The following is a 21,088-nucleotide window of genomic DNA, read 5'->3' as shown; positions in this document are numbered from 1 at the left end:
TTTATTTTGTTAAATAAAAGAAGAGGAATTTTGGCAAAAAAAGAGGAATTTATGGATGAATTTATATATGATATCTACAATGTGGCAGCGCTCGTTTTCCGCATAATTGTAAACATATAAATCTTAGAGTGAAAAGTGATTTTTAAAATAAGTAATTTTTGTTCAAAAAAACTTTAAATAAATGTAAAATTTGAGTTTTATTGAATGTTAGTAACCCAATGAACATTTTTGTTGATTCTCAAATTGAGATGCGTTTGAGAATCAACCTTAATTTCAAATCTCAAACTTTTGTTCTCTAAGTCATTTCAATTTGAAAACAAAGCCATTCTCAAACAAAAAGGCACATTTTTAATATGAAATTTTCCTTTGTTCTCAATTTGAGAATGTCAAAATCTCCAACATTGTCCAGAGAACATTAAATATAGAGAAGGTCCAATTGCGGACCAGCGTGTGAATTGTCAAAACCTAACAAAACACGATGAGCGTGTTTCACCTCAGCCAGCTCGGAATGAGAAATTTTAACAGCGTCACGTTAACATTGCTGAGCATTAAATGAAAAATATGCTCAGAGATTTACATTTCTATTCCGTTTGCTTATATATTGATACATTTATATGCAATCATATGTGCTAATATGATGTTTATTTATGACTGCATGCAAAATTTATTCAATCCAAATAAATTATGCGATTTCAGATGCATATTTGGCGTCAAAATATTTAAACGGACCTACATATGTATGTATTGTTTTAAAATAATATTCATACGTAATGTTTATATTAAATGTATTTCTTACAATACTAAAATTAACTACATATTTCATTATGTGAGTCTTGTATATATCTACATACAACAAAAACATTTTCATTCATGAACGCAAGCGCACATTCACTTGGCAAAGTTGCTTCATTCATAAAAGCAACGCCATACACACCTCCCTGCGCATGCCATGTCTACAAACGGCTTTTCCCGACGATGACAAAAATCATAAATTGAAGATTTTTCTAATGTTCCCTCCAGAAGGAAAATTTGCAACATCGCAAAAATCTAGGTACAAAAATGGCAACATAGCCCTTGAGTCGGTTTTAAATATTTTTCAGCACAAATTCCGATCAAAGGCTCGCAAAAAATTATGTAGATATGTTTGCATGCTCATACATATTCATACATATTTACGACAAGCCGATTTCCTACCAACAACGCAATGTTGCGTCGCTTTGTCAGGCGGCCATCAATTTTTCGACACATCGAGCTTTACAGAGGCGTTTCAAGTGATCCCTCCCTAATTATAAATGCGTTAATTATGTATTGTATAGTACTGACCTACAATTAGCAAATACAAATAATTAAATTTATTTAAATATTCTACCAATGTATTATGCCATAATTCAATGTACTACGATTGATTTCTGTAAGGATCAAGGCATAAAAATATAAACGATAATATGATTTGTGGACCTGATCCGCTTCCCTTCGAACGTGCGACACTGCATTGACTTGAAAACAAAAAATCACAATTTGCGGCCATTCGTTGTCCGTGGCAACGAAGATTTTACAACAAACCATGAGGCACATATGTACATATTTACGCACATATGCATGTAAACAAATTTACAAACATTATGCGTATGGTTCTTTTGATTTTGTTTACAATTTCAAATTATGCGCGAAAGTTTATTCTTTTGGTATATTATAGAAAATTTTAATATCCAAAGAAAATAAATATACATATGTACATATATAGTATATAATTACATTGTATTTTAGCATATGAATAAAATAATTAATTTATTAGATACTTCAAAGCATTTTAAATAATAATTCATGCTTTTTTGCATATGTACGTATATATTTTGATATCAAATATAAACGAAATCATATGCATTGTATATAGGCGAAACTGTAAGCGAAACATTGAAATTAACATAATTTTTTTCATTTAACACTGAAACCGCTCAATTCTGCTATTTTTGAGTGCGCTGATGTTAAACCTGTGGTGAAACACACTAATAATTTTCTGTGGTGAAACACGCTCATCTTGGCGAGTACCCCTGCGAAAAGAGGACCACTTTGACAATCGGCACACCATGAACCTTCTCCATAAGGAGAGAGTTGTCGAGTAAAATGTAAACAAGCTATAAGTTAGAGTTGTAAAGTAGATAGTAGTAGTATTGAGTAATAAAGTGTTAAGTTATAAGGAATTATAAATAAAGATTAGTGTGTAGCCATTAATGTGTGACTTTTATTTGACAATCCAGTGATCGAACTCAGGGTAGAGTTTAAGAGTAAACGACAGATTTTGGAAATCCGTTACACTATGATTGGAAAATAGTTCAATATTTCTCTTACTTTGATAAACCCCGGTGTTGGATCTGCCAATGCAGAAAGTGGTTCTACGCGAAAGAAGTTGTGCATTCTATCTCTTTGATAATCCCCGGTGTTCGCTCGACAAGGGTTATTTTTTTTGAAGCGCGGCCGAAGGCCGCCAATGCAAAAAGTAGTTCTACACGAAAAAAGTTATGATTTCCATCTCTTTGATAATTCCCGGTGTTGGCTCGACCAGGGTTATTTTTTTCAAGCAATGCAGAAAGTAATACTTCGCGAATGGACTTAGGACACCCCGAGATGTAATTTGGGGTAAAATCCCTCCTTTTATTTATACACACACACATAATGTGCGCAGCTTACACTTTCAAGCCGCTCGGGGTATTTGACATTTGCCACTCTTCCTCCAGCCTTTGTCAGATAGCAAACATTGTTCAACTATTCAATACGTTTTACATATGTATATAGTGCAGTACGATAATACATGTATAAATAAATGTAAATATAATATTAAATACCTAAATGGCATGCTTTTTTCAATAAATATGAAATATAATTAATGATTTTGTTATTAAATTCTCATTTGGAATTTTGGTAGAACTAACCGAAAATAGCGGGTATAGTTTCTGGGCTTTTGTGGGTCGCAGTACTGAAAGTGCACGTGGAGTTTTCGTTCGCAGTTTTGGGTCTTTCACCCGTAATAGTACCAAAAACACTACTGAAAGTGCACATGTAGTTTTGGTTCGCAGTTTTGGGTCTTTCATCCGTGATTGTACCAAGATCGTTGTCCGAAAACGTGCAAGAGGTATGTATAAATTGTTAAATGATGAATGTAATGTGCAAGAAAGGGATGAACGATCACACGTACACAATAGTTTCGGGTACTTTTGTCAACTCGCCCTTAAGAATGGCATAGAACCTTTCATTGAAACTGCTGGTACCGCTCCCTGGCATTTCACCGAAGAATTCGCTGGTACCTGTCTTGCAGGGTGGTAGCCATACAAGCCTTGATATAACCTCTGACATATATCGCTAGCCTCGATCAATGTGCGGTATCCAAAGGCAATCTATAATCTGACATATGTGGCGAAATATAAAATTTTGCCCGTCGAAATGCCACGTTACCATTATTTTAGCGTAGGCGAGGCACAACAAACTCCAAAACTCCTTACGTACAGCTGCAACCGAAACCATTGGCTTTCGGAAAAGCCAAAAAAACAGCTGGTATGATGAGGATTGTCGTCTCGCAGTGGAGAGAAAACAGACTGCCTACCTCGCAATGTTGCGATCGACCGCAACACGAGCGGGATGGGAAAGATACCGAGAGCTGAAGAGGGAAGCGAGACGCATTTGCAGAAAAAGAAAGAAAGAGGCAGAAATGCGTGAGTTTGAAGAGCTTGACAAGCTGGCCGACAGGGGTAATGTTCGAAAATTTTACGAAAAGATCCGGCGACTAACTGAAGGTTTCAAGACCGGAGCACACTCCTGTAGGACCCCCAGCGGTGATCTAGTGGTTGATGACCAGAGTATACTGTGTTTGTGGAGGGAACACTTCTCCAGCCTGCTGAATGGCAGTGAAAGTACAACACCAGGAGATGGCGAACCCGATTCCCCAATCGACGACGATGGAACAGATGTTCCATTGCCCGACCGTGAAGAAATTAGAATAGCAATTACCCGTTTGAAGAACAACAAGGCGGCGGGGGCCGATGGATTGCCGGTCGAGCTATTCAAATACGGCGGCGAAGAGCTGATAAGGTGCATGCATCAGCTTCTTTGCGAAATATGGTCGGAAGAAAGCATGCCCGACGATTGGAATCTCAGTGTACTCTGCCCAATCCACAAAAAGGGAGACCCCACAATCTGCGCCAACTATCGTGGGATAAGCCTCCTTAACATCGCTTATAAGGTTCTATCGAGCGTACTGTGTGAAAGACTAAAGCCCACCGTCAACAAACTGATTGGACCTTATCAGTGTGGCTTTAGACCTGGAAAATCAACAACTGACCAGATATTCACCATGCGCCAAATCTTGGAGAAGACCCGTGAAAAAAGGATCGACACACACCATCTATTTGTCGACTTTAAAGTTGCTTTCGACAGCACGAAAAGGAGCTGCCTTTATGCCGCGATGTCTGAATTTGGTATCCCCGCAAAACTAATACGGCTGTGTAAGTTGACGTTGAGCAACACCAAAAGCTCCGTCAGGATCGGGAAGGACCTCTCCGAGCCGTTCGATACCAAACGAGGTTTCAGACAAGGTGACTCGCTATCGTGCTACTTCTTTAACTTGATGCTGGAGAAAATTATAAGAGCTGCAGAGCTAAATAGAGATGGTACAATCTTCTACAAGAGTGTACAGCTCCTGGCGTTCGCCGATGATATTGATATCATCGGAAACAACACCCGCGCCGTTAGTTCTGCTTTTTCCCGCCTGGATAAGGAAGCGAAGCGAATGGGTCTGAACGAGGACAAGACGAAATATCTCCTGTCATCAAACAAACAGTCAGCGCATTCGCGTCTTGGCTCCCACGTCACTGTTGACAGTCATAACTTTGAAGTTGTAGATAATTTCGTATACCTAGGAACCAACATTAACACCGATAATAATGTCAGCCTTGAAATCCAACGCAGAATCACTCTTGCCAACAGGTGCTACTATGGACTGAGTAGGCAATTGAAAAGTAAAGTCCTCTCTCGACGAACAAAAACTAAACTCTACAAGTCCCTCATCATTCCCGTCCTACTTTATGGTGCAGAAGCGTGGACGGTGTCAACATCCGATGAGACGGCACTAGGAGTTTTCGAGAGAAAGGTTTTGCATAAGATTTACGGTCCCTTAAATATTGGCAACGGCGAATACCGCAGAAGATGGAATGATGAGCTGTATGTGTTGTTCGACGACATAGACATAGTCCAGCGAATAAAAAAACAGCGGCTACGCTGGCTGGGTCATGTTGTTCGAATGGATGAAAGTGCCCCAGCTCTGAAAGTTTTCGATGCAGTACCCGCTGGTGGAAGCCGAGGAAGAGGGAGACCTCCACTCCGGTGGAAGGACCAGGTGGAGAAGGACCTGTCTTCACTTGGTATTACCAATTGGCGCCAAACCGCCAAAAGGAGAGATGCGTGGCGCACTGTTGTGGACTCGGCTATAACCGCGTAAGCGGTTTCTACGCCAGTTAAGAAGAAGAAGAGGCACAACAACAAACACATAAAACATTTGGAAAAAGTATATTGTGTCGTTTAGAAATAAAGCTAAATTTAAGATTTATATTAATCGAGTAATATGTGGCGTACGTGCAATGTAGTATCACAAACCATTTTTGGTATGAGTACTTACACGCTATATTTGCTGTATCAAATGAGAATACCTACACTAATCGTGATATTGTTTACTCTTCAATGTTCAACATACGGATTAGTTTCATATGATTATTTGGAGAACAACGATATTAGTGGCTTAAATAGTGTCGAACAAACGTCCCGTTTCCCCTTGTTAATGCCGAAAGTTGTGCCCAATAAGGTAAATACTAATTTGTGATATTGTCTGAGGGTCGGCTTTAGTATACCCTCGCACGATTTCGGAGTTAAAATGGGTATTGGCGGATAGAGGATGTTCTCCAGAGGCACGATTCCGATTACTTTTGCGGTCGGGGTCTGACAACTCCGATGGGGTATCGAGTGAAAGAGGAGGCTCTCCAGAGCAGGAATATATATAAATATTATTGAATATTATTATATATATATATATTATTATAAAATGAATATATTTGAAATATTCATGTTTAAAAGTACAATTTTTTCTATAAGTAACACATGGTATTTCACACACTTTAACGCTATTTTTTCACATTTTTCACTTCACATATTAAAAATTACACTATTAACATTCATTTTGGGTCGGCTTTAGTATACTATCCCAGGCTTTCGGTAATAAAATGGCTATCATTGGAAAGAGGAGGTTCTCCAGATTAAGAATATATATACATATAGGTGACTTATAGTTTTCGAGATATTCGCACTTAAAGTTGAAAAAAGTGCTTTTTTTATCTTAAATTTTCACAATATATACTGAATATTTCATTAATATTCTGCACTTATTTTACACTTACACTTTACCACATTGTTTCTGCATATTTATTTTATAAAAATTATGACGAAAATGGCTGTAAATAAATATTTAACATTTTCCACAAATCTTCGTTTAAAAGATAGCAAAAAGGGTTGCAGGTTGACAAGTAATCAGTGTTGTCACATCAAATATTTCGCAAAAATCAAAAGAATAAAAATAAACAGAAAAAAGAAGGATTATACCCCAAACCAAACCATAATGGTGTTATGACTAATGCAAAGTCTTTCGGTATTACCAATGCGGAAAGTAGTTCTACACGAAAGAGTATTTCAATTCCCCCTCTTTGATAACTCCCAGTGTTGGCTCGATCAGGGTTATTTTTTTGAAGCGCGGCCGAAGACCGCCAATGCGGAAAGTATTTCTACACGAAAGAACTTTTCATTTCCCTTACTTATAGTGCATAGAGTGAATATCATAAACTTTCTTATATTATCTTTATATAATCTTTTTATAGGGCATTTGTTTTCTGCATTTTGGGTATTTTTTTATTTTGGTTCTCATTCGTTTGCAAAATATCTGATATGGCAACACTTATTACTTGTCAAGCTGCAACCCTTTTTGTTATTGTTGAAATTAAGAGATTTGTGTACAATGTTAAATACTTATTTACAGCTATTTTCGTGATAAATTTTATAAAATAAATATGCAGAAACAATGTGGTGAAGTGTAAGTGTAAAATAAGTGAATAATATTAATAAAATATTCAGTATATATTGTGAAAATTCAAGATAAAAGTAGCACTTTTTTCAATTTTAAGTGCGAATATCTCGAAAACTATAAGTCAGCTGCAGCTATATGTATATATATTCTTAATCTGAAGAACCTCCTCTTTCCAACGATACCCATTTTATTACCGAAAGCCTGGGATAGTATACTAAAGTTTCCCCTTCATTTTAATTCAAAATATAGATTAATTTAAGGTTTTTTAAGCAGAAAATACTTATTTTAAAAATCACTTAGCACACTAATAGCTGAAAAAGTTTCTGTGTTTACAATTATGTGGAAACCGAGCGTTGCCACATGTTAGAAACCATAGATGATCGATTTTTTATTGACTGTGTTTTATTTATTTGCATATCATGGTTTTTTGTCGTGGAACTTTCTTCTGCATCAAGTATGTATATAAAAAATATTTTTTTCGCGTATAACTCTTTTTTGTACTGGCGGCCTTCAGCCGCGCTTCAAAAATATTACCCTGGTAGAGCCAAAACCGGGGGTGTCCCCCCGTTGTGTTCAGGTTTTTTCGCGTATAACTCCTTTCTGGTCAAGCCAACACAAGTGTTAGCAAAATAAGGGACTGTCCTCGATATGATTTTTAAAAATTTATTTTGTTAAATAAAAGAAGAGGAATTTTGGCAAAAAAAGAGGAATTTATGGATGAATTTATATATGATATCTACAATGTGGCAGCGCTCGTTTTCCGCATAATTGTAAACATATAAATCTTAGAGTGAAAAGTGATTTTTAAAATAAGTAATTTTTGTTCAAAAAAACTTTAAATAAATGTAAAATTTGAGTTTTATTGAATGTTAGTAACCCAATGAACATTTTTGTTGATTCTCAAATTGAGATGCGTTTGAGAATCAACCTTAATTTCAAATATCAAACGTTTGTTCTCTAAGTCATTTCAATTTGAAAACAAAGCCATTCTCAAACAAAAAGGCACATTTTTAATATGAAATTTTCCTTTGTTCTCTATTTGAGAATGTCCAAATCTCCAACATTGTCCAGAGAACGTTAAATATAGAGAAGGTCCAATTGCGGACCAGCGTGTGAATTGTCAAAACCTAACAAAACACGATGAGCGTGTTTCACCTCAGCCAGCTCGGAATGAGAAATTTTAACAGCGTCACGTTAACATTGCTGAGCATTAAATGAAAAATATGCTCAGAGATTTACATTTCTATTCCGTTTGCTTATATATTGATACATTTATATGCAATCATATGTGCTAATATGATGTTTATTTATGACTGCATGCAAAATTTATTCAATCCAAATAAATTATGCGATTTCAGATGCATATTTGGCGTCAAAATATTTAAACGGACCTACATATGTATGTATTGTTTTAAAATAATATTCATACTTAATGTTTATATTAAATGTATTTCTTACAATACTAAAATTAACTACATATTTCATTATGTGAGTCTTGTATATATCTACATGTAAACAAAAGCGCTTACGTACATATGTACGTAACGTATGCGTACACGTAAGTTTGTCACCATCACAAAAAATCAAAAGCATTTTCTACAAAAACAACAAGCGCCTCAAACGCATAAGCAGCATCACAAGTCAATATGGCAGCCAATCAACGAAGCCAAATTTTGTAGTGAATACAACAAAAACATTTTCATTCATGAACGCAAGCGCACATTCACTTGGCAAAGTTGCTTCATTCATAAAAGCAACGCCATACACACCTCCCTGCGCATGCCATGTCTACAAACGGCTTTTCGCGACGATGACAAAAATCATAAATTGAAGATTTTTCTAATGTTCCCTCCAGAAGGAAAATTTGCAACATCGCAAAAACCTAGGTACAAAAATGGCAACATAGCCCTTGAGTCGATTTTAAATATTTTTCAGCACAAATTCTGATCAAAGGCTCGCAAAAAATTATGTAGATATATTTCCATGCTCTCGAAGTTGTGAGCATTCAAAGAGTACGGACGTGTTTTAATGCGCTCCGTGATTTAATTGAATTATTAAAAGCATATAAAATTAAATAACAAAACAACTACAAGTTCTGTGGAAAATCAAAAGCTAAACGTAAAAAGAAAACAAATATAATACTAAAACAAAAAAGTTTACAAACAATAAAAATAAATAATAATAAAATTCAAGTGAGCAAAACAAACAAAGAAAAACAAATATGAGCGCTGCGCAGCCTCAACAGCAAGGTCGTAGGCATTTTCTGAATGCTTACTTCAGCTTTGTTGAGCCTACACAATCTGCTCCAACAAAAAAACAATCTAACGGTGAAAAAGATGAGTCATCGAAGCGCTCTGCCGATCAGCAGAAGGGATCAACAGAAGCAGAACAAAACAGCAAGTGCACAACAACAAAACAGCAGACAATAGCAAGCAAGCAGGTACCAGCAAACGAGCGGACACCAAAGGGAAAAACAATGCAAGGTGAGCATGTACCAAAAAGAAAAACACCATCTGTACAGATTGGTATTGACCGCTACGTCAATATTAAAAGGAAATCAAGTCCTTTAAAGTCAGCGGTCAATTCCAAAAAATTCCAACCAGCCACGCTTGATACAAATAAGCCAGGAACTTTAAATGGCAACAGATTTGCCATACTAAGCAATGGATCGAACGACGATGCGAAGGGTACCACCACAGTCGTGAATGCCAAGCCGCCGCCAATATATTTGCGAGAGCGTAGCTCTAATGTACTTGTTGCGAAACTAAGAGAAATTGTAGGTACTAACAATTTTCATATAGTGCCTTTGAAAAAAGGCAATATAGATGAAACTAAAATACAGTCCTACACTGAGAAAAGTTTTATGGATATAGGGAAATTTTTGTCAAATAACAATAAAAACTATTATTCTTATCAACTGAAGAGCTCGAAAGGCCTAGTTGTTGTTGTAAAAGGCATAGAGTCTTCGGTAGAGTCTAATGATGTCAAAGAAGCCCTTGAAGAATGCGGCTTTGAAATTAAAAATGTAGTAAATATCTTCAATAGAAATAAGGTACCACAACCAATGTTTAAAGTCGAATTGCTGCCAAACTCTAACCCAATTAAAAGGAATGAAACCCATCCAATATATAACTTAAAATATTTGTTACATCGTAACGGGTGATTTTTTTGAGGTTAGGATTTTCATGCATTAGTATTTGACAGATCACGTGGGATTTCAGACATGGTGTCAAAGAGAAAGATGCTCAGTATGCTTTGACATTTCATCATGAATAGACTTACTAACGAGCAACGCTTGCAAATCATTGAATTTTATTACCAAAATCAGTGTTCGGTTCGAAATGTTTTTATCGACAAATTTTGTTCAGCGATGAGGCTCATTTCTGGTTGAATGGCTACGTAAATAAGCAAAATTGCCGCATTTGGGGTGAAGAGCAACCAGAAGCCGTTCAAGAACTGCCCATGCATCCCGAAAAATGCACTGTTTGGTGTGGTTTGTACGCTGGTGGAATCATTGGACCGTATTTTTTCAAAGATGCTGTTGGACGCAACGTTACGGTGAATGGCGATCGCTATCGTTCGATGCTAACAAACTTTTTGTTGCCAAAAATGGAAGAACTGAACTTGGTTGACATGTGGTTTCAACAAGATGGCGCTACATGCCACACAGCTCGCGATTCTATGGCCATTTTGAGGGAAAACTTCGGAGAACAATTCATCTCAAGAAATGGACCCGTAAGTTGGCCACCAAGATCATGCGATTTAACGCCTTTAGACTATTTTTTGTGGGGCTACGTCAAGTCTAAAGTCTACAGAAATAAGCCAGCAACTATTCCAGCTTTGGAAGACAACATTTCCGAAGAAATTCGGGCTATTCCGGCCGAAATGCTCGAAAAAGTTGCCCAAAATTGGACTTTCCGAATGGACCACCTAAGACGCAGCCGCGGTCAACATTTAAATGAAATTATCTTCAAAAAGTAAATGTCATGAACCAATCTAACGTTTCAAATAAAGAACCGATGAGATTTTGCAAATTTTATGCGTTTTTTTTTTAAAAAAAGTTATCAAGCTCTTAAAAAATCACCCTTTAGAATTACCGTAGAAGAACCTCATAAAAGAAATGGTCCGGTACAATGCACCAACTGCCAAGAGTATGGGCATACCAAGTCTTATTGCACTCTACGCAGTGTTTGTGTGGTATGTGGTGATTTACACCCAACATCAAAATGTACTCTTAAAAAAGAGGATACAAATAAAAAATGCAGTAATTGTGGAGGAAATCAGACTGCTAACTACAGAGGCTGCCCTGTATATAAAGACTTAAAATCAAAATTATCGCTGGGGATTCAAGCTCGTCGTAACCAAATGATGAATATCCCTCGTAACGAAAATATAGTAGTTACAGACCAGAGTTCGAAACCTGGTAATTCTAAGAATAGTCTTATCCAAGGAAGCTATGCAAATGTGCTAAAAGGCAGCGTTGTGCAAATGCAACAACCCCAAAATCCACCTAATGGAGGTATTGAAAATATGATCCTAAACCTTACTCAATGTATGACACAATTTATGTCTAGCATGCAAAACATGATCCAAGATTTAATCAAATCACAAAATCAAATGCTACAGACCTTATTATCTAAAAAATGAGTATACTAAATATTTGTTTATGGAATGCCAATGGTATAAACCAACACAAACTGGAGATAATACAATTTCTGACTGAAAAAAGCATAGATGTTATGCTGCTATCAGAAACTCATTTAACAAATAAGAACTATTTCTTTATACCGGGATATAGACTTCATGCTACAAATCATCCAGATGGAAAGGCGCACGGTGGAACAGCAATATTGGTTAGAAATCGGTTAAGCCACCACGCTTTAGAACCGCATGCTACAGCCCAGTTACAAGCTACAACAATATCTTTGAAAAATCGGGGTGCTGACCTTAATCTAACTGCTATATATTGTCCACCTCGCTTTAAAATTACAGATAGCGAATTTAAAGACTTTTTTGGAACGCTAGGTCCAAGATTTCTAGCAGGTGGAGATTACAATGCAAAACACATGTACTGGGGCTCACGTCTTATTAATCCGAAAGGACGGCAGCTGTACTACACTATTATAAATAAGCACAATAACCTTGACATAATATCTCCTGGTAAGCCGACATACTGGCCCAGTGATAGAAACAAAATACCAGACTTAATAGATTTTGCTGTAGTCAAAAACATAGATAGATCGCTAATAACAGTAGATACATGTACTGACTTATCTTCTGATCATTCTCCTGTACTAATAAAGTTATGCGAACAGCCCATGATAGTTGAGCCGAAAGTTTCTCTAACAACTCATAAAACAAACTGGTTGAAATATAGAAAATATATCAGTAGCCACATTAACATAGATTTAAAAATAAATACAGGAAGAGATATTGATAACAGTATAGAAGAATTTAATGATGTAGTAACTAATGCAGCTGTCTTGGCAACACCAAAAAGAAAAATTAAGGTTTTTAGAAACATGACTAATAATAAAATAGAAAAGCTTGTGAACGAAAAAAGGCGAGCTAGACGCGAATGGCAGATACATCACTCTCCTTCTACTCAGCTTCAACTGAAATCTGCTGTACGTAAGTTAAAAAAAGCGCTTAAACGCGAGGAAGAATACAGCACTGAAAATTATATAAAGAAACTGTGTCCAAATTCTACCAAGCAAAACTCTCTTTGGAAAGCCCAAAAGTCTTTTAAGCCACCGGTAGATTCCAACATGCCTATAAGACAGTCAAATGGTAATTGGGCACGAAGTGACGAAGATAAGGCAAATTGTTTTGCAAATCACCTAGAAAAGGTATTTCAATCAAATTGCCCAAAGAACAATTTTAAGTTGCCAATCATCCACAATACCACAAACGAATCACTTGGGTCTATTAAGACTTCAACTACTGAAATTGTTAGTATCATAAAAGAGCTTAATCCAAAAAAATCGTCAGGCCACGATAATATTACTCCAAAAATGCTAATTGAGTTACCAAATATTGCTTCAACAGTGCTCTCCTTGCTCTTTAATGCAATTTTTAGTTTCGGATACTATCCTATTTCATGGAAAAAGTCGCAGATAATCATGATAGACAAACCAGGTAAAGACTTGACACAGCCGTCTTCATACAGACCAATCAGTCTTCTACCCTGTCTTTCTAAAATATTTGAAAAAGTGTTACTATCAAAGATGTCTCCTTTCCTTCATGAAAATAGGGTAATACCAACGCACCAATTCGGTTTTCGTGCGCAACATGGCACTGTAGAGCAAGTAAATAGAATAACTAACGAAATTAGGAAGGCATTCGAACATAGAGAGTACTGTTCTGCTATATTTCTAGATGTGGCTCAGGCGTTTGATAAAGTGTGGCATGAAGGACTTTTGTATAAGATTAAAAAAATTTTACCTTTCCAATTGCATAAAACCTTGGAGTCCTATTTAAAAAATAGAAAATTTGCTGTAAAAGTAGGTGATTTTATATCTAATGAATGTTCAATAAGGGCTGGAGTACCACAGGGCAGTGTTTTAAGCCCAACTCTATACATCATATATACAGCTGATCTTCCAACTGCTAATAATGTTTTGACATCAACTTTTGCGGATGACACAGCTTTAGTGAGTCGTAAGAAATGCCCCATTATAGCATCAAGAATATTGGCGAACCATTTAAGTTCTGTCAAAGAATGGCTAGCAAACTGGCGTATAAATGTGAATGAACAAAAGTGCAAGCACGTTACATTTTCTCTAAGACCAAAAATGTGTCCGGCAGTAAAAATGAACAATATTTTGGTGCCCCAAGCGAATGAAGTTACCTATCTTGGTATTCACCTAGATAGAAGGCTTACGTGGAGAAAACATATATCTAGTAAAATAACGTGCATGAAGATAAGAGCTGCAAATTTAAATTGGCTTTTAAATAAAAACTCTAAACTTAGCTTAGACAACAAAGTGCTTTTATACAATGCGGTTATAAAGCCGATTTGGATGTATGGCATTCAACTGTGGGGTACGACCTGTGCAACTAATATTGATATAATACAAAGGTTCCAATCGAAAATGATTAGATCAATCACGTGCTCACCATGCGCAATGAAAATATCCATAAAGATCTTGGTATCCCTATGGTAAAGAAAGAAGTAGAGGACAGCAGATTGAAATATATATCTAAACTCCGAGATCACCCAAACTCATTGGCTAATGCTTTAGTACATTCCTGCGATCAAACACGCCTAAAAAGAAGGGATATGCCTGCGTACTAAAGAGCAACGTTTCACCAATACAGCTCAATCACTTGGTTGAGCTTGTCTAGCTTTTAAATGTATGTATGTGATTGGCGTTGCAACCGTTTAGCCGGTTATAGCCGAATCGACGATAGTGCGCCACCTCTCTCTCTCCTTCGCAGATCGGCGCCAGTTGGAGATCCCAAGCTTAACCAGGTCGCTCTCCACCTGGTCCCTCCAACGGAGTGGAGGCCTTCCCCTTCCTCGGCTTCCTCCGGCGGGTACTGCATCGAACACTTTCAGTGCTGGAGTGTTTTCGTCCATTCGGACAACATGACCTAGCCAGCGTAGCCGCTGTCTTTTTATTCGCTGAACTATGTCAATGTCGTCGTATAACTCGCACAGCTCATCGTTCCATCGTCTGCGGTATTCGCCGTTGCCAATGTTCTGAGGACCATAAATCTTGCGCAAAATTTTCCTCTCGAAAACTCCTAGTGTCGTCTCATCTGATGTTGACATCGTCCAAGCTTCTGCACCGTAGAGCAGGACGGGAATGATAAGCGACTTGTAGAGCTTGATTTTGGTTCGTGGAGAGAGGACTTTACTGTTCAATTGCCTACTCAGTCCAAAGTAGCACCTGTTGGCAAGAGTTATTCTGCGCTGGATTTCGAGGCTGACATTGTTCGTGTTGTTGATGCTGGTTCCCAGGTATACGAAATTATCTACGACCTCGAAGTTATGACTGTCAACAGTGACGTGGGAGCCAAGACGCGAATGCGCCGACTGTTTGCTTGATGACAGGAGATATTTCGTCTTGTCCTCATTCACCTCCAGACCCATTCGCTTCGCCTCCTTATCCATGCGGGAAAAAGCAGAACAAACGGCGCGGTTGTTGCTTCCGATGATATCAATATCATCGGCGTACGCCAGGAGCTGTACACTCTTGTAGAAGATTGTACCTTCTCGGTTTAGCTCTGCAGCTCTTATAATTTTTTCCAGCATCAGGTTAAAGAAGTCGCACGATAGTGAGTCACCTTGTCTGAAACCTCGTTTGGTATCGAACGGCTCGGAGAGGTCCTTCCCAATCATAACGGAGCTTTTGGTGTTGCTCAGCGTCAATTTACACAGCCGTATTAGTTTTGCGGGGATACCAAATTCAGACATCGCGGCGTAAAGGCAGCTCCTTTTCGTGCTGTCGAAAGCAGCTTTAAAATCGACAAAAAGGTGGTGTGTGTCGATCCTCTTTTCACGGGTCTTCTCCAAAATTTGGCGCATGGTGAATATCTGATCAGTTGTCGATTTTCCAGGTCTAAAGCCACACTGATAAGGTCCAATCAGTTTGTTGACGGTGGGCTTTAGTCTTTCACACAGTACGCTCGATAGAACCTTGTATGCGATATTTAGGAGGCTGATCCCACGGTAATTGGCGCAGATTGTGGGATCTCCCTTTTTATGGATTGGGCAGAGCACCCTGAGATTCCAATCGACAGGCATGCTTTCTTCCGACCATATTCTGCAAAGAAGCTGATGCATGCACCTTATCAGTTCTTCGCCGCCGTATTTGAATAGTTCTGCCGGTAATCTATCGGCCCCCGCTGCTTTGTTGTTCTTCAAGCGGGTAATTGCTATTCGAATTTCTGCATGGTCGGGTAATGGAACATCTGTTCCATCGCCATCTCCTGGTGTTGTACTCTCACTGCCATTCAGCAGGTCGGAGAAGTGTTCCCTCCATAATCCCAGTATGCCCTGGACATCGGTTACCAGATTACCACCTTGGTCTCTACATGAGGATGCTCCGGTCTTGAAACCTTCGTTAAGTCGCTTCATTTTTTCATAAAATTTTCGAGCATTACCTCTGTCTGCCAGCTTCTCAAGCTCTTCGTACTCACGCATTTCGGCCTCTTTCTTTTTTTGTCTGCAGATGCGTCTCGCTTCCCTCTTCAGCTCTCGGTATCTATCCCATCCCGCACGTGTTGTGGTCGTTTGCAACGTTGCGAGGTAGGCAGTCTGTTTTCTCTCCGCTGCGAGACGGCACTCCTCATCGTACCAGCTTGTTTTTTGTCGTTGCCGAAAACCAATTGTTTCGGCTGCAGCGGTACGCAGTGAGTTTGAGATGCCGTTCCACAGTTCCCTTATACCGAGATGCTGATGAGTGCTCTCAGAGAGCAGGAGTGCAAGTCGAGTAGAGTATTTCGTGGCTGTCTGTTGCGATTGCAGCTTTTCGACGTCGAACCTTCCTTGTGTTTGTTGACGGGCATTCTTTGCTGCCCACCTTCTTCCGTCCTTGTCCCGTCCGTATGAGGACATCAACCAGCTGGGCAGAGGCACCTTCCCAATTAAGGGTCCGGACATTCCAGGTGCATGCCCTTATATCATTGTCCTTAGAACGTTTGCAGGGGTCGTCATCAAAAGGGGGGTGTCTCATCCGAGGCTTTCGTAGATTTTTCATTGGGGGGTGTTTTTATGTGGTGGGTCCCAAGCCCTACGCACAACCGCATAAGCGGGCTTCGCCTTCTCACTTTAGCTCGCCTTCAAACGGATGTCTGTTGGCTACCCAGAGGATACTTGGTCTAAAACCGGAAGTCGTGAGCTGCTTGAACCATGTGGAGAAGAATCGTTTCTGGCCACTCCCAAGTGAATGACAATCAAAAACTTTCCTCACTTGCGTGAACTTCTACACATGATCCCATCCTCCTTTTAAATAGATTTAAGATTTTATAACTTGTTGTTAGGCTTAAAAACAAGCAGATTCAATAAATAAGGAAATATTGAAAAAAAAAAAAAAAAAAAAATACATATTCATACATATTTACGACAAGCCGATTTCCTACCAACAACGCAATGTTGCGTCGCTTTGTCAGTGCGCAGGCGGCCATCAATTTTTCGACACATCGAGCTTTACAGAGGCGTTTCAAGTGATCCCTCCCTAATTATAAATGCGTTAATTATGTATTGTATAGTACTGACCTACAATTAGCAAATTCAAATAATTAAATTTATTTAAATATTCTACCAATGTATTATGCCATAATTCAATGTACTACGATTGATTTCTGTAAGGATCAAGGCATAAAAATATAAACGATAATATGATTTGTGGACCTGATCCGCTTCCCTTCGAACGTGCGACACTGCATTGACTTGAAAACAAAAAATCACAATTTGCGGCCATTCGTTGTCCGTGGCAACGAAGATTTTACAACAAACCATGAGGCACATATGTACATATTTACGCACATATGCATGTAAACAAATATACAAACATTATACGTATGGTTCTTTTGATTTTGTTTACAATTTCAAATTATGCGCGAAAGTTTATTCTTTTGGTATATTATAGAAAATTTTAATATCCAAAGAAAATAAATATACATATGTACATATATAGTATATAATTACATTGTATTTTAGCATATGAATAAAATAATTAATTTATTAGATACTTAAAAGCATTTTAAATAATAATTCATGCTTTTTTGCATATGTACGTATATATTTTGATATCAAATATAAACGAAATCATATACAGAGTCGCATTGTATATAGGCGAAACTGTAAGCGAAACAATGAAATTAACATAATTTTTCTCATTTAACACTGAAACCGCTCAATTCTGCTATTTTCGAGTGCGCTGATGTTAAACCTGTGGTGAAACACGCTAATAATTTTCTGTGGTGAAACACGCTCATCTTGGCGAGTACCCCTGCGAAAAGAGGACCACTTTGACAATCGGCACACCATGAACCTTCTCTATATTTAACGTTCTCTGCATTGTCTCAAATATGAAATGGAACGAATTCCAATTACATTAATTGAAGTTGCCACTGATTTAAAAATAAGACTGGTTGAAATTAAGTTTTGAAATTAATTTTTATTTATATAAGAATTTATAGAGGTATATTGTACGCAGTACATATACATATATACATAAATTTTATTAAACAATAAATGACATGGTAACGTAACAAAAATTCATTTTTTAATTTAAATTAACGAAAATAATGTACATCCTTAAGATAAGTACATAACTTAATAATAATCCAATTACAACTTACAAAATTAAAATTAAAATTGCCGCGCAATAATATAAGAACTAATTAATTTACGATTACCGATGACATATTCTTTTTGTTTTCGTATTCAATTCTTTTTTTTATTCTGTTGCTGGCGTGTTGGAAAAAATTCAATGTAGTCCGCTCGAATTCCATATCCGTGGCAGCGGTAGGGAATTTTTGATGGTATGCCTCTATAATAGAAAAAAATTACAAATAAGAATAAAGCAATAAAATAAATATTACGTCTTAATGCTGTCGTCACACTAAGTGCTCTTGCCGGTTTTTTCGTCTTCGTTCCTTTCCAGCAGTATATCTGGGCAACATCGTCCGTAAAAACTTTTCGCCAAGCCATTTTAACAAATTTGTTCGAATTGGATGCTATTATCATTTGCAATTCAGCCTATAAAAATATATATATAAATATATAAAAAAATATATAAAAATATATAGACAAATTATTGATGTAATAATATAAATGAGAATTTACCAAACCGTTAAATTTTGTTTCGGAAGATTGAATTTTGTCTTCAAAAGTAGCGAAATCATGCGCTTCTGCAAAAGGTTTTTGTGGCAAAATTTTATTTCTTTTTTTGTAGCATTATGTGAGGTCGATTTAACTTCTTCCAATACTCTCTTCAGAAGCTTTTGAGTTGTATGATGTTCTGAAATTATCGAAATTATCATATGCATATGTACAATAACTATATAAATATATGTATGTACCTTTTAACAAATCTTCTACCTTCTTATCCAGACTATCCAGTTTGCTATTTAAGTCGTCAAAATCTACGATTTAATTAAAATGTTAAAACCACTTCAAAAAAACGATATTGTATTAACTACTTACTTGATTTAGTGGTTTGCTCACATCCAATCGATATAAACGAGCTATTGAAATCCATCTAATTGTGAATAAGAGGAATAAATACATATTGACTACATTCAAAATTACTAAGCAAGATCATTTTTTGTGATATTTCTTCCGCTAAATGCTGATAGACGCAACTTGAAAATTGTAAAGCAGAGCAATATCTTATATTAAAGTTTGATGATTTTATTGGTGTAATAAAGAAGTCATTAAAATTGATAACTTCCACGGATGAAATTTTTGATACACCATTTTCCTGTGAAAAATGTATGGCTTTAAAAATCTTATTTTTTATGTTGTAAAAATTATCTGGCATTTTTAAGGATAAATAAAATGAATTTGTGTTTATTGATTTCATTGGCTGATTTTGCTTTACATTTGCAACCTCAAAATTATCATTACTGAACAAACTTTCCTCAACTAAACGATTATAAATTTGGGCAGCAATATGAGTTTTACTATTTCATTTACGTTTAAGCTTGGACAAAAAGTTCTCGAACTTAAATGCGCTAATAGATTCTAATCCTCCATAATTTAATGCATCAGAATGTAAATGAGTAAGACAGTGGAAGTTAAAAGTTAAGAATGAATCGTCATAAAGTCTAGATATGTTTTTGACGAATTCATTTAAAAGAATTTTCGCACACTCATTATTTTCGATGCAAGAGGCTTCATTTAATAAAATTCGCATACCCAAACTAAGCAGCAAAAAGTGATTGTACCTTTCAGCGTCTAAAATATCAGCTAGTAAAACAATTACGGTATATAATAGAAACTGCCTTAGTTCTGTAGCCTTAAACCTCTCAATTTCTTGTAGGGAACGTGGATGTCGTGCAAATTCCTTGGGAACTTGATTACTTAAAAAGAGTATTTTAGAATTTAATGAATTAATCTGGGTTGGTTTTAAAGAATACAATCTATTTTTGTGCCTAATCCAGCCAAGAAGTAAGCTTTTTATGACACCTAAACACACCACATGCATATAGTCATATGGAAATGACTTCACAATGTCGATTGGTAACTTTTCAATAGCTATTTGGTCCAATATTTTATGATGATTTACATTATTTCGTGAGCGAAAATCTGCATCTGTTCTGTTAGGATATATTTCACTACGGAAAATTATCCGATGTCCTACAGATTCACCTTTTTGAGTGCATTTTAAGCAACAAAAAAACACCTAATACATAGGATCTTGCTGGAGCATCACAAATAAAAGACCGGCAATAAATTGAAAAATGTTTACCATTGAAGTTTAAACCATGTTCTAATAAGTACAACAACTCATCCACAAATCTTTGCAAGAAGATGTTCGGGCAGAGTGCCTTACTATTTCCGCAATATGCTCCCACAACCATGACAACTGGTTCCCCATTTACATTTATTAAAATGGGCCAAGCTTGCAAATTTGAACTTTTTGCGAGTGGAAGGCCATCAATATTAATGTTGAGGTGAATTTCGGTGGAATCAAATGATTTCCTCAATAAAAAATCTGTCAGGGAGTCTTCTATGCCGTAGTGAATATGCTCTCCTGTTCGCATTTTCTCCACGGGTGGAATCTTAGGAGTACACTTTAAAGTTCGTGCATCCTTTGGAATATCTCTAATATATTTTTGTAGAATTCCTAACAGACTACTAGTTGCAACGGTGGAAATATTAAATTTGACCGCCCACTCCGCTAGCTCTTTCCTAACTGAAGTGTTTGTCACGTTTAGGTTGGATTCCTCATATACGGAATCTTCACTTTCTATATCACTAAACTCATATTCCACCCTATTGGAAGTAGAAGG

At 37.0% G+C, this 21,088-nt stretch overlaps 1 protein-coding gene across 4 annotated transcripts in view; it reads left to right on the top strand.

The window, feature by feature from the left end:
- The window catches only part of Phm_1 (peptidylglycine alpha-hydroxylating monooxygenase), a 114,287-nt gene that overhangs the window by 2,388 nt on the left and 90,811 nt on the right, over nucleotides 1-21,088 (top strand). The window contains exons 1-2 of one of the 4 annotated variants that reach the window (XM_054234300.1): nucleotides 5,515-5,651; nucleotides 5,748-5,848. The exons of 2 other annotated variants lie outside the window; for them this stretch is intronic. In XM_054234300.1, coding sequence (XP_054090275.1) covers nucleotides 5,612-5,651; nucleotides 5,748-5,848 — 141 coding nt within the window. In that variant the 5' untranslated portion in view covers nucleotides 5,515-5,611. Of the gene's footprint in view, nucleotides 1-5,514; nucleotides 5,849-21,088 lie in introns of those variants that run through there. One more of the 4 variants, XM_054234297.1, reaches the window with a different exon arrangement.

This window comes from Zeugodacus cucurbitae, chromosome 6 (genome assembly GCF_028554725.1).
Source record: "Zeugodacus cucurbitae isolate PBARC_wt_2022May chromosome 6, idZeuCucr1.2, whole genome shotgun sequence".
NCBI classification, from domain to species: domain Eukaryota; kingdom Metazoa; phylum Arthropoda; class Insecta; order Diptera; family Tephritidae; genus Zeugodacus; species Zeugodacus cucurbitae.
The sequence above is the reverse complement of the archived record's forward strand: the minus strand, read 5'-3'. Positions and strand labels throughout refer to the sequence as shown.